General features: G+C 40.3%; 1 protein-coding gene across 1 annotated transcript in view; it reads left to right on the top strand.

Moving 5' to 3' along the window:
* The first annotated feature begins 1,557 nt into the window (after positions 1 to 1,557).
* The window catches only part of LOC105927286 (VPS10 domain-containing receptor SorCS1), an 81,090-nt gene continuing 67,226 nt past the window's right edge, over positions 1,558 to 15,421 (top strand). Inside the window, exon 1 of the mRNA XM_036126640.1 lies at positions 1,558 to 2,375. Within this exon, the coding sequence (XP_035982533.1) occupies positions 1,734 to 2,375 (642 nt within the window). The 5' untranslated portion in view covers positions 1,558 to 1,733. The remainder of the gene's footprint in view (positions 2,376 to 15,421) is intronic.

Below are 15,421 nucleotides of genomic sequence, written 5' to 3'. Positions count from 1 at the left end.
TAAGTACTGACAACTCACAATTTTTTTTAGAGCTTACAACTACCTTGGTTATCCGGTTTGACTTTTACTAATGTACCCGATATGCTAAACTTAGTTATTCAAGTTTTTTAGAAATTAGAATAATTTTTTTCATGCCAGAAAAGGAAGTTGGTTTCTTTTACCGTGTACAGTAAAAGGATTAAGGATTATATCCATGTGCATTGATGCAACCAAATCAAGTAAAAAATCCATTACATACGGTGTGAATCAGTCCCTAACAAAACCTCAGTAAGTAAATAACACATTACAGAAGATATATGGGTGTCTCACACCTGCACGGCCAATTCTTTTGCTAAGGCAGTGATGTGCATTGAGATAGTCAGTTTGTGCTCTTAGGTTTGCATTACGGTCAAGAATTCAGCTTTTTAGCCAGCATTCTCCATGATTGAAATTCTCAGTGAGCCATCAATCTGCAATTTAGACTGATTTCCTCTTGTCTGGTGGGGGCTAACTGAAACAGATTGAGACAGCTCTAGCTCGCTGCATCACTAATGGCTGGCAATGAAAGACGTCTCTGTGTGGTTGACCCGTATGTGGAACAGGATCACGTCGCAGCTCAGAGCGATGAAGAGAGCACAGCTCAATACAGGGAGTCTCTTCGGCATCAGTCACCAGTCAACAGCATCCTCATCTTATTGACTAAATGTTGCCCAGAAATAGAATCTAATCACAGGGTTTGGACAGGCTCTGGTTCTCCTAATGGTTTACCATTAGCTGTCTGGAACAAAGCCCAAAATGTAAAGGGAAATATAACAATACATTCCGAGGGCCTGTATTGCATGGCAATAATGGGCTCTCAATGATTGCCACAGTGCTGGCATATTTGCAGAGATCAGAAGAGCTTTGCAGCAAAAAAAAGAAAAAAAAAAAGAAAAAAAGATTACCTGCTCACATCTGCTTTGAATCCTGCTCATTATTTTTTGTCATACCAGTCCCCATTAACCTGTAAAGGCCATGGACAGCGGAAGCTAAAATCTTGGGTAACAAGCATTTTCTCTGTTCAGCTGTTGCTGAATGGATGATACAGGGGGAGCAGTCTGTAAGTGAAACAATTAGCCAAGCGTTTTTTGCAGGCCGGGCCAAAACAGAGTCATTACTTGTATGGCATAATTGACAGTGAACACAGGCAATCTTGTTAATTGATTACCCAGACCTTTGGTAATGGAAAATGCAAAGCCTCATTGTATCAGCAGCCTCTGCACCCCTTACCTTCCCGGACAGGAGGGAGCAGATGGAGACCCACTAATGATTCTAGACTTTTCCCTCTCATCATCTGAGGATCTCTCCAGGAATTTTTGTTTTAATGTGCTATCTAATAGCCTATATAGGGAAATAACACGAATAGCATACTGTACATCAAAAAAACTGTTTAGACCCCTGGGAAATATATATATATATATATAGCTTAATTAAGATAACAAGTTTATTTCTTAAAGCGGGCTAAGACGAGGATGCGGGAGTCTGCCCCCACTCCTCTCTCATGCAGGATTCAGCCTCCAGCTCCTCCTCTGATGCATCGTTTGCATCAGTACTTGGGAACCCTTGTCCGCGCGTTGCTGCACCTCCCCACAGTGCGTTCGCAGACTCCTTTTTACCAGGTGATGACGGGGGGGAAATATCGCTCCTGAATAAAAAAAAAACAACAACAAAACAACGAGATTTCATTTTAAAAACTCTAAAGTCGGAATCAATGTATGATGGAGACACGTCTCGGTTGCTGCTTTTTGATGATTTTTTTCTCTGAGTGGATTTGTCTGTTCTCATTAACTTCCATCCTGGGCGGAACAAAGGCGGAGGTAAGGTGCATTCCCCGGTGCCAGCTGCCGCGCGTCGCGGCGGCACCCCGGGAAAGAACGAACCTGGAGCGGGCAGATTTTGACGCAGCTCCCGGTGAAGAATTTGACGTCTTTGGCGAGGAGCCGTTCAGCGCCAGCGGAGAGGAAGAGCTCGCCGCTGCGGAATTAACCGCGAGTGAAGAAAGTTCATTCGAAGTACAGCCGCGGCTGGCGGAGAACGAGACAAGTGGTCCGCAGAGACACGGGGACCATCGAAAACTTTCCCACCCTCCCCCGAGTGCTTCAAGTGCCTCTGGCCCCTTTCCTAATAACGCAAGCGGGGAAAGAGATACCAGATTAAACTTGACTGGGGACGGAGATGCTTTCGCTTTGAGAGCGCGAAGGAGCGCAGAAACATGGTCCGAATTCCGAGGCGGAGGTTTAGAGGATACTTCGGTTTCTGACCAGGAGGAGTTTGAGCTCACGAGTTCAACATTTCCACTCGCCGGGGACACAGCTCACAACCAGGCGATGGTGCACTGGTCCGGACAAAACAGCAGCGTAAGTATAGCCTACTTTGTGGCACTCCACATTTTACGCACGGCTGTCTTTGACGCAGTGTGGTCAGCGCTCACTCACGCATCTGTGGGGTGGATGTCTAAATGTGAAGCTTTTGTTCTGGGCGGTGGTGCGTGACACTGATGGAAACGAAGAATGCTGAAAGATTGCATAATTTGGGGGCTATTATTCATGCGTGTCCGTGCCCACCTTCCATCTCCTCTGTCACGGACACAGACACAGACACACACACGAACGCAACCCATTAATTGCTTTATCGTTGTTATTTTTGATCAATTTAAATTCTGGAATGTATGAAGAAATATATTATAATGAAGAACATCCAGATGTTCTAGTTTATATGTTCAAAATAAATAATTGCTCTTCCATCTGGTCTTTTTAAAATAAATAATTTGTGAATTTGTTTATGAGTGAAAGGAAACAATTTTTGTCAAAGCTTTCTACTTTGTACAATAATAATAATAATAATAATAAATAGGTCTGCAAAAACCTTTAATCAGTATATCATGGAATATTAAGAATAGGCCACCTTTTCCATACAATTGTCTTTTTTTTCTCCATCCTCATGGTGACCCCACCACTTTCCTTAGCTTTAGGTGTGGGCACAAAAGACAGTGAACATCCACCCGGTTGAATAATAATTGTGAGCATGTAGAGTTGGAATGCATAGCCTATGAAATGTGGCAAGAAGTCGTTTATAACTGTGATATTGCACATATCAAAACTCAAGCAAAAAAAAAAAAAAGAAAAAAAAAAGATAGAAAAAAATTATAATTTTTATAACGGTTATGGTTAGTGGGCAGTGGTTGTTCTTGCTTGAATGATGCCGTGTGCAAGTCTCTTCTCCTCTCTATACCGCTGACGCCCATCTCAGAGTCCAACACAAAACAATTCAAACATATCCTGCAGAACAGAAAAGAAGAAACTAGTTATTGCATGACTTATTTATCCATTAAAAGCTAAAAGTATTGATTGAAATATATTACTATATAAGTTAGCCTGTGGCTGACCAGTCTCAAGTGTTTTTAATCAAAGATGATTAAACACAGTTCAGATTAATTCAAAGTAAATAAGAAAAAATAATGCAATTGCCCTTTTGTGCTATATCGAAAGCTCAGAATCAGATACCTATTTCATCAGCCACGCTTCTCGAACGGCCAAATTTTTTTAAACATTGACTGCACTGTGCACAAAAAAGAGGGGTATCCACTCCCCATTTATTGCAATGTATGTCTACAAAGAAGGAATAGAAAACTTTACGGGGTGCACTGACAGGTATTTGTTTCCGTTTTTTCTTATCTTTTTATTGAACAAAAAAAAGCCCAAGGTACAGGGAAGTGTATAAAAGGCACAGAGTCACAAATGAAGACACAAAAACACAATTCTTCCTGATTTCAAGCAGTAATGATGCATACAGTCATCTCATCTTTAATAAGGGTGCTATACAACTCAGTACCTGCTATGTTGCTCTACTTTAAAATTTGTGTCCTAAGTATTTGACTCACCCTGTATGGAAAAGTGGTGATGGATGGATGGATGGATGGATGGATGGTGTTTGTCTCACCCACCAGGTTGTCTTGTGCGGTGTGCCATTTTGCCCATGATCCCATGTGCTAAACAAGTGACCCTATAAGTTGGATACAAATAAAATAATATTTCTCCAAATGTTTACAGAAGCTCCCTACCGTTGGCTCCCACTACATGCTGTGATTTTCACTTGATTACCTCTTTGGTCATAAACTCAACCAACCCTCCAAAGAAAAGATGATTCAACGTGGAGGCACTTAAGACAACTGGGAATATTCCATGCAACACAGTGTGTCTCCATTTAGAGCCGCATGTACAAGCCCGAAATGTCAAAATCTATTTGGAAACAAACTAAGCCACGTCATGTATAGCTGAAACTAAAGCTTACTACGTTCATGGTTTTTAGTCAAGAGGTACGATCTGAATTATTTGTAAACTCTCAGCAGAACAGAGTTTGCTGTGAGACCAGTAAGTGTCTCGTTGTCTGGTCTGTTTAGGATGGAAGAATGAGTTAGTTTGAGTCGTTTCATATCTGAAATCACTTGGTACTCATTTGGGGATGATGTTTAATTTATGTTTAGCATCTTAAAACCCAAAACCGCCATCACAACAAAAAAAGAATAGGTCTAAGAAAGAAGAGATCTAAAATGTTTGCCTGCTGGACCTTATAATAAGATAAGTCATTCTTTTTGAGGTAGTGCATAGAGGAGGAGGGTGAATTTGCATAAACTGGCAGTGCAGACCTACTCAAATGTACATCATCTGCATAGCTGTTTATTGCTGTTTAACTTAGACAGATGTTCTTAATCTCTGTATCTAAAATTCACTTGGAAGGTTTCATGCTCTATACACACACATGCAAGCACACACATACACACATTACTGTGCAATAGTTTTAGGAGCTTTCAACAGTTGAAGTATTGACAGTTTATCTTCATTAATTAAGAAACTGCATTTAATGAACTGCAGAGTTATATTAATGGAAAAAATATTTGCTTTGACCACCATTTTCCTTTAAAACATAAACAATTTTTTCAAGGTACAATTATACAGTTTTTGAAGGTACGTTGCTGGTATTTTGGTCCAAACATGGAGAACTAACCACACATATATTCTGTGGATGTAGGCTTCCTCAAACCCTTCTGTCTCTTAATGTAATCTCAGACACCATCAATGATATTGAGATCAGGGCTCTGTGGGGTCCATGTCATCACTTCTAGAGCTTCTTCTTCACACTGAAGATAGTTCTTAATGACCTTGGATGTATGTTTGGGGGTTGGTATCCTACTGCAGAATAAATTTGGAGCCAGTCATACGTCTCTGATGATATTGCATGAAGGGTAAGTATCTGCATTTATGTATAACACTGAGGACACCATTAATCCTGACCAAATCTGGTAATACAGAAATGCAGCCCCCAATGCAGGGACCTCCACCATGCTTCTCTGGTCCCTGCAAACACTCATTGCTATACTAGTCTCCAGCCCTCCGGTGAACCAACTGCCTTCTGCTACAGCCAACGATTTAAAATTTTAATATATCAGTTTTTGTGCATAGTTAAGTCACTTGTCCTTGTTTCCATGTTGGAGGTATGGCAACTCTTCCATGCAGACTCCTTCGGGCCAGACTTCTGTGGACAGTATGTGGGTGTACCTGAATCCTACTGATTTCCGCCCATTGTGATCTCATGGCACTGCTGAACATCTTCCAGTTTTGAAGGGAAATAGCTATGATGCATTTTTCATCTGCTGTGTTGTTTCATTGGCTAACCACTGCATCTACAGTCCTCAATGTGGCCTCGATGTTTGTGCTTCTTTAAAAGAGTTTGTACAGCAACATGTTTGAAACGGCAGTCTGTTTTAGAATATTTTTCTAGGAAAAACCTTGCTGATACAGTGTAACTGCCTTGCCTCATGTTGCTATGCTCCTTCTTGCCATTGTGACTTGAAACTGTCGTCCACAACCTGACCTCGGGTGGACAGTTTGGCTGTTCTTCACCCAGTTTTAAGCCTTCTACACGGTTGTTTCTGTTTCGGTGTATGACTTTGTTTCAACCCACATGTGACAATGATGACCATTAGCATCTCTGTGGTATAATAGACAGATCATTCACCTGACTACCATCCTACAGAATCCCTGAGTGTTTCCAAGAGTACCTATACGAATCAATGCTGGTTTTAAGGTAATGGGTGGTAACACCAAAATTCTCAAAGCATTCTTAGCACATAGCATGTTTTCATACCTGCCAAACACTCATACACAGTACTTAAGTCTTTAAAGACTTCCTGAATAAAAACATCTTAAGTTTAGATTTAAAAAGACCCAGGTCAGTGATTGAGCAGATATCAAAGGGGGCTAATTCAAAAGTCTGGGTGCTGCAGCTGAGAAGGCCTGGTCACCCCAATGATTAGATTTGGTTCGCAGAATGTTCAAGAAGACCTAGGAAGTTGGCCTCAGGGATCTATCATGTAGGCAGGAACTCAATGAATGGTAAAAATGGCCTTTACTCATATAGCCCTCTATCAAGTCCTGAGGACCCCAAAGCGCTTTGCACTAAATTCAGCCATTCACTCATTCACACACAGGTGGTGGTGAGCTACATTGTAGCCACAGCTGCCCTAGGGCAGACTGACATAAGTGTCATCAATCCCAGACTATTAAGAGCTTTAAAAACACAATACATATATAGATATATTTTAAATCTATTCTAAAACAGCCAGCCAGCCAGCCTGTGGAGAGAGGACATAATAGGGGTAATATGCTCGGATCTAGAGGTGACATCCACAGTTGAAGCCTGTTGAGGGACAATTGAGAGACACCGACAAAAAGAGCACTGCAGTTATTGAGCTAATAAATGCCTTCTCAAGATCAGCTTGGTTTAAAAAGGCTTAAATTGTATTTAGTCTTGTTGATTTAAAAACAAGAATTTTTTGTTTTAACAACAGTTTTACTGGCCGACAGGAGAAAGCAAACGTCTGACTATGCCAGAACGACAAACATCCTGCAACAGAAAAACAATGCAAAGGAAAAGTGTTGCATCACAGAAAATACAAAACTCCAAAACACAGAAACCCTAACTCTAACCCTAAAAAAAAAAAAAAAATCAAAAAACAAATGCAATAGAAAAATGCTGCAAAACAAAAATGTTGCAAGTAACAAACACAACAGCAAGTTTTAAAAAGCTTCAAACTCACCAGACAATTAAGGGGAGGCAACCACCAAGTCATATGGGACCAGGCCCTCAGTAAAAACATTAAGGTGTTCCCCACAAGAAAGCTGGAGGGAAGAAAGAGAATGTACATTTTTGTTTACACCAGGGGTCACCAACCCTTTTGAAACTGAGAGCTACTTCATCGGCACTGTGTCATACGAAGGGCTACCTGTACTGACCTTTGAACAACAAGAGTCCAAGCTCACCTTAACTTTACGTAATATAAATGTGTTTTTAAGGCTTTTGTCATTTTTAAATCTATGTAAATACAAGTATGATTAAAAAGGAAGAACAACTGAATAAAATAGGATTTTAAATGCAGCTCACTGGAGGGTTTTGCTATTTCACCATATATGGTGCTGGGGGGGCTATCTGGTGCCCGCGGGCACCATGTTGGTGACCCCTGGTTTACACCTTTTATAAACGTGGATGTAATCTTTCACTATATTTTAGAACAACAGCATGTAGATAATATTAGTGTGCTTGTCTTTACTGACTCCTCCTAGTCCCCCTAGTGGTCTGGCACATGTCTGTTTTTTTCGAGCCAGTTTGTAGCTTTTCTTTAAACTTGTTTTCAAAACTTGCAGGGTTTTTTTCATTTTGCTTGTATTTTCCATGATTGCAACATTCTTCTTTTGCAGAGTTTTTTCTGCATTTGTTACGTTTCAAAATTTTGCATTTATTCTATTTTCTGTGATTGCAGCATTTTTCATTCGCATTTGTTGTGTTTTGGAGTTTGCATCATTCATGTGTCTCTCTAGCGCATTGGCCTTTGTGGTACATTTAGCCATTTCCAGCGCATTTGCCACTGTTGGCCACTGTAGATCAAGAAGGGAATGTTGAATTTGAATGTGTTACCTGGTTTTAAAGACAGGTAAATCTAAAGATCATCTGCATAAAAGTGGAAAGACATGCCATGGCAAGTTACATTTGTTTCGAATGGCAGCAGATGGATGAAAAATATTTGGGCACCAATAATGTAACCCTGTGGCATTCTACATGACAGAGGAGTCCTGGATAAAAATACATTATTAATAAAAACTGTGAAAGACTTGTCTGGCAAGATGTAAACCATTTAAGTGCTGAGCAACGAATACCAATAGTGGTTTAGGTGAGACAGAAGGACAGAATTATCCATCCATTTTCTAACACACTTTATCCGTTTTGAGTCGCGAGGGGTGCTGGTGCCTATCTCCTGCTGTCAATGGGCGAGAGGTGGTCGTACACCCAGGACAGGTCGCCAGTCTATCGCAGGGACAGAATTACCGACAGTATCAAAAGCTGCCATGAGGTCCAGCAGTACCCGGACAACAGGGCACCTACCATCAACGGACATAACAATGTCATTATGTACTTTTAATAAGGAGAACTCTGTGGTATGTCGCTGTCTGAAGGTAGACTGACATTTTTCAAAGATATAATTATCTACTAAAAATGGCTGTAGTTGGGTAAAAACATGGAAATGAGGGGCAAATGAGAAATAGGCCTAAAATTAACTAAACTAAAGTTAATGTTTAGTCCAAGTGAGTTGAAGGTATTACAATAGCATGTTCGAAAGCAGTTTGGACAACTAGGACATGAGGTAATAAAAGAGTGGAATCAATCATTTTAAAAACTTTTTTCAACAACTTAGAAAGTCCAGGGGGCAATTTGTAGTTCTAATGTGCTACACAATTTTGTTCAGATAAGAAAAAGAAACAGGTTCAAACAGCTCAAAAACAGCAGGGACAGCAGAGTTACCTTTACAGACGTACAATAGTATGCCTAACAATGGCAGATTTTTTAATCAGAAAGGAGAGACATTTCTCACAAGTAGTACCTGAAGCATCAAGCAACACAGATGTGGGTGGATTTATAACAGAGCTAATTGTGTGAATAATGCCCCAGGGCAATGGCTGATGTTAGTTAAGATGTTAAACAAAAATTGTGTTTTTGCCTCTTTAAAAGTTCTCTGGTACTAGAGAGACTAGAGATACATCCAGTCTGTCTTTCTCCACTGTTATTCAGCCTTTTAGCATTGTTGCCTGAGTTTCTGTGTGGTATCGTTGTGTAGCCACGGTTCAATTTTGGGTTTAAAGGTTTTTAAATTTAACAGAAACAACAAAGTCCAGAATCTAATGACAAGTGTCGTAAAAAAAAAGAAGAAGAAGAGTCATTAGGACATAATGGAGTATTCAGACTGGTTGAAGAAGGCAAATCCATAAAAGCAGTAGTAAAATGTTCAGCAGTAGCAGAGAAGGACACCCACTACCAATGGTTTACTGGCTGCAGAGGGAGTTGTACATTTTATAAAGATGGGGAATGATCTGGTATAGCAGTCTCAGACATTTTTAGGTGTGAAATTCTCAGACCATGAGATACAACAAAGTCCAGAGTATGTGCAAGGTGGTGGGTTGGTCTATCTACAGATTATGTCAGATTAAAAGATGCCAAAAGCCTTAAAGACTCAGAGGCCAATTACTCATTCAGACAACAGACATGAGTGTTGCTCTGAGACCATGATGTCACCTGGTTGAAGTCAAGTCAAGTTTATTTGCACAGCAGATTTCGGCAACAAGGCAGTTCAAAGTGCTTTATGCTAAGAAAACATAACACCATAAACACATCGAAACTGTCACCGGTTGTGAGACCATTTTGTCAAGTGAAAACATTAATACACATCAAATATGTTGGTCCATGTTCCTGTTATTATGGGTCAAAAGCAACTCTAAACAGGTGGGTTTTCAGTCTTGATTTACAGGAAGTCAGTGTTTTAGCTGTTTTGTAGTTTTCTGGAGGTTTGTTCCAGATTTATGGAGCATAGGAGCTGAATGCTGCTTCTCCATGTTTGGTTCTGGTTCTAGGTATGCAGAGTACACCAGAACCAGAAGAGGAAGGTTGATACAACAAAAAGTCTTTAATGTATTTTGGTGCTGAATTGTTCAGTGATTTATAAACTAACAGAAGTATGTTAAAGTCAATTCTCTGAGCTACAGGGAGCCAGTGAAAGGACTTTAGAACTGGGGTGATGTGCTCGACCTTCCTGGTTTTAGTGAGAAAGCGAGCAGCATCCATTCTGGATCAGCTGCAGTTGTCTGATTGATCCTTTAATCCTGTAAATGTTCTTCAGGTGTCACAAGGCAGATTTTGTCTAATCTAAATTTCTGTCAACAACATAACATCCAGGAAAAAAAGTTATTAAGAATAAAAGTTTGATTTGTGAGAGATTTGGGGTTGAACAAAGACACGCCAGTAGAATACTGACCACTGTGCATGGCAATGCCATTTAATCAGTGAATATTCGCCAACATGCAGCCCCCTTTGCAGATATATGCAAGCCTGGGTCAAGGAAATGTGCTGCCAGTGTCAGTGTCAGTAGGGCAAAGCTGGCGGTAGCAATGTTCAATTGGATGCCTCACATCAAAAACTCTGTATTCATGTGAAATCCTGCACAATGGATGAGTTGAAGATTAAGCAAGCCGCACTTGTAGCCGCCTCACCGGCCATGCCTCCTACGATGGCTAACCACTCAGAGAAAACCCCGTAGAACTAAAAGCACTGATACCAGGTAAGGCAGTGGAGACGTCTTTAAATGGACATTTAATTTGTGGCTCAAAGACTTTTCCGCTATAAAACAAATATTTAAAAGGTACTGGTGTTCCCACAGATGTAGTAATGACACATTTTGGATACAAAACAAGGAAAATAGCTAAAAAAACAACAATTTAAACAGAGACATGGGGCAAGCCATACACAGCAGCGCCATGTTGTTGACAAGGTGTGCACTGCAGCTGGATTCAGTCACCCCACACACTCAGACATATCCAGGACATGGGCTATGACTGCTTCAGTTCTTGGGCTAAGCCACTCGTGAAAAAGACACAATTTCTGAAACATCTCACCTGCAGTAACAAAGAAAAAGGACAGGCCTGTTGGTCAATGGACAAAGTAGTGGTGGCTTTATTCTGAGCTTGTTCAAGCTAACAGAGCTCCTCATCTTATCTCTAAGGACCTTTCAAGGGTGGCTCATTTCAACTTTTTATCCAGGATCTCCTTTTCTCAGTCATGATCCTAAGGTGGGGGTGGAATCATAGACAAACCAGTGAATCAAGGACTATGCTTTCTTCTTCCAGCTATCGCTTGTGAACAAGATGCTAAGATACTTAAAGTCCTTCGCTTGAGCCGGAGATGGATCCCAGACGTGGGGGTTTGTAGTCCACCTCTTTGCAGTTGAGAACCATGGCCTCAGACTTAGAGGAGCTGATTCTAATCCTCAGGAAAGTCACCAGGTCAAGCTGTCTAGTGACACTAAACTTTATTCATGTTTTATTAAATGACTATTGATTGATTTGGACTGGGAAAACAATGGTTTGGTTGTTTGTGCAGCAGCTCTGCTCAGGAACCGCACACCCAATAGTTAAACATCACAATGTGGCCACATTTGCTGGCTGACATATAGCCGGCCGTTTGCACAGCAGGCAAGAGCAATTGCACAGTCGGGGACAATACAGCAGTACAATGGCGCTAGCAAGTGACGCTTCCACTTACCTTCCACTACAGGTAATGCACCGTCAGACTTCCAAACTCCTATACGACACAACTTATGTTTTAATTATTTTCATAAGCAACTGGAGCTTTTTTTGAACCATCAAAAGCTTCAAACTAGAAAAAAAAACAGTTTAAGAGCACATTGTTTTTTATTGAGACAAATGTTTATTTTTATGAATTTATTTCTCACACAGGAGGGTGAAAATAAAAATTGGACAGATGTGTTCAAGGTCTCGAGGGCTGATGCCATCCCCCGGCTCACACTAGGCAAGACCGAAGACAGTTTGATTGACTCAACGGGCAAACAGAATGACAAACACATTCACACCGCCATTCAATTTAGACCTTCTGATTCCCCTTGTTAGCCTCACAAACTGGAGAAAAAAAAAACTAGAACAGCTGATGTAAAAATAATAATAATAAAAAAAACAGGAGGAAATATGCCTTCCCTATTTTCTGAGGAAATGCTACTGTAAAATAATCCTAAATGTGTAATCCTAAAAAGTTTTCTAATCTGGTTTAAAAGTGGAGCCTTAAATCAGTGTTATTTCACCAAATAACTTGAGCTGAACCATTTGAAATTCACAGATTGTTGAGAAAATTTATTTCAAAACTCAACTTCAAAAGAGACAAACCTTGGACAATCAGAACAAAACCCAACATGCTCTGCTGCACTCTAAAGACCTTTGGATATGAAATCCTTTAGGTTTGTGCCTTTACAGAATACCGTGCCCTTGGATGATCATAAAGGTTTAGAGAGTCTTTGATGAACAGAAGTTGATTGAAATGATGCATCCGCCTTACACGAAGCCCCACAGGAAAGCCACTCAAGGCTGTGGCAGCATGAATACAACATAAGATGTACGGTATGCATCCATTCCAGTCATCTAATCCTTTTGCAGTTGTTATTTAATCAAATACTTAAAGCATGTTTATTAATTGCTTCAAGTTGAAATGTTCAAGTCAAATGGCTAGAACCTTGGTATTGACATGTATTGAAAAGGTACACGAATCAGTGTTCCTGCTCCTCACGGACATGGCACCTCTTTTAATGTTTATCCAAGGTTTTATGATTAGATAGCAAAGCTGAAAGGGCTTTCAAATTGTGATCATTTCAAATATTAGATAAAATACCAAAGCACAAACCGACCAGGCTGGACTAATCATTGACAAATGGGTAATCTGGAAAGCGGTTGAAAAAAGTATTTCAGACCCAGTCAATAACATGGGAAGAATTCGGGTTTCGCAAACTAATTACTAGGATTACAAGAAACGACTTTACAAACTTTTGACAGATTTTGATTTACCATTAATTTTCTGTTGATTCAGAGAGGCGAATATATAGCCTCGTGAGACCATCCTGATCTCGCGAGCTTTCAAGCTTTCACCCGCAGATCAGTCTGGCTACTTTCCGTTAAAGAAAATTTGGAGCCGTTCACCAAACGAACGTCCAATCAGCGTTGGCTTTGAGGCGGGTTGAGGTGTGACGCAACGGGAAGCGCGACAGTTCAGTCTAAAGAACATGGCGGCTTCAGCCGATGAAACTAGCGTTAGCGCGGCTATCGAGCAAGTTTTATCGGAATTACAGAGTATTTCTTCACTGAAAGAAGAGCAAAACACTGCTCTGGAGGCTTTTCTCAGAGGAAAAGATGTTTTTGCTCTTCTTCCGACTGGTTTCAGCAAGAGCTTGTGGTTGTGTTTACGTCTGTCGTTGTACATCATATGCTTCGTTGATCTGATTGGTTTATTTGGCCCGTCTATCACCAACATAGGCCAATCAGCTAACCAGTATTTTCGCCCCTTCCCAAAATTACTTCAACGGAAGGTTTCCAGATGGATATGCGAAGCAAATCTATCTGGCGGAGTCAGGTTAGCGAATATAGGCATAAATACAAAAACAGCACTACGAGGTTATTGCTGTGTGATCAACTAGATTTCTAGCTGAAAAATTGTAATTTGTTAATCACGACATATATGACTAATTTTAATATGAAATAAAAGGCCTGTTTCCAACTATCTGTATTTTTTAATAATTGAAAATGGTTGACATAAAGCAGCTGTCAGATAATACAACTTGTATTACAGGTGTGTCTCGATAAATTAGACTATAATTGATTAAAATCTTCAAAAAGTGATACTCTCTTAACATTTGGCTTCATTACACACATAGTGGTATATCCCAAGCCTTTATTTATGTCAGTTTTGATGATTATTGCTTATAGCTATTGAAAACCCAGATTTCAGTTTTTCAAAGAGTTAATATATTATTTAAGATCAATAGAAATGAGTTTAGCACGGAAATCTTCTGTACTGAAAAGTGTCTTTGTGCACTGTACAGAATGCGCACTAATTACTTGATGCTCCTTTTGCGTGAAATACTGCATCAGTGCAGTGTCGCATGGAGGAGATCCGTCTGCGGCTCTGCTGAGGTGACATGGAATCCCTGCTTGTCATATTAGTGGCCTTCAGCTCATTTTAATTGTTGGGTCTGGAGTCTCTGATCTTCCTCTCGACAATGCTCTGTGAATTCTCCTAGGGGTTTGGGCCAGGCCAGTTTGCAGGCTAATCAAGCAGAGTGAAACCATGATTATCAAAGCAGGTATTGGTACCTTTAAGCTGTGTGAGCAGGTGCAAACTCCTGCTGGGAAATAAAATCAGCATCTCCATAAAGCTTGTCAGCAGACGGAAGCATGAAATGCCGTTGTTCCCGGTGGATGGCCGAGCTGACGGACTTCAAAAAACTCAGTGGACCATTACAAGCAGATGACACAGCTCACCAGATCCTCCCTGTTCAGAATACACTTTCATCTGAAAGGAAGACTTCAGAGCACTGAGCAAAAGTCCAGTCCTTTTTTTTCCTTAGCCCTGCTAAGACGCTTGTGACATCGTCTTTGCTTTCAGGAGGGGCTTAGCACGCAGTGAGTGACAGCTGTAGCTCATGCCTTGCATATTTCTGTGTTTGGTGTCTCTTGACGCACTGGCTTCAACTGCAGTTCACACTGCGTGAACCTCCTTTGAACTCCTGAATGTGTTTCGCTTCACAATCCTTTCCAAGGCTACAGCTATCTCTGTTGCTTGTATATAATCCTCTCAAGTCGACAGTTATCCATCACTTGAGCACTTTTTTCTACCTCACTTTTTCCTTCCTCTCAATTTTCCACTAATATGCTTGGATGCAGCAGTCTGTCACTAGTCGTCTTCTTTCAGTAGAGCCCTTTTTATGGCTTAGCCTCTTTGCGGAAGATGTCAGAGTTTTTACTCAATTTTTTTAAGAAACTGAATTTTGGGCTTTTATTAGCTATAAGCAAAATTCAGAACCCCTCATCAAACTATAATGGAAATTTACAAAAACATTTTTTTTTCAATAAACACTTTAAATAAATCACACAGTGTGAAATGAATTAACATAATATTTGACTTTTATCATTTTAATTAAATTACCGGATGAATGGATGGATGGACAGACTGATGGAGTTTCTCCAAAGTCCTTGTAAAAGCTAAGAATAATTGGTTTGCAATGATCTCATGTCCCTTTCTTTGTGTTGGTGACATCATGTCTAGTATCTATTATGCTCTGAGTCTGGATGAATAAGCTGTCTGTGTATTTCCTGTTCAGTCAAAGCAAACAACTGCTCTGATCTACAGTAAGGCTCATTCAAATGTCACAGACAAAATTAATTCATGGGGAATAGGTACTTAGTATTTTACAATAAAGTACAAAGTTAATCCAGGAATAAAGATCCCATAGAGCTCAGTTAGTTTT

Source organism: Fundulus heteroclitus, chromosome 22 (genome assembly GCF_011125445.2).
Source record: "Fundulus heteroclitus isolate FHET01 chromosome 22, MU-UCD_Fhet_4.1, whole genome shotgun sequence".
Taxonomy (NCBI): Eukaryota; Metazoa; Chordata; class Actinopteri; order Cyprinodontiformes; family Fundulidae; genus Fundulus; species Fundulus heteroclitus.
Note: the sequence above shows the minus strand (reverse complement) of the source record. Positions and strands in the feature narration are given on the sequence as shown.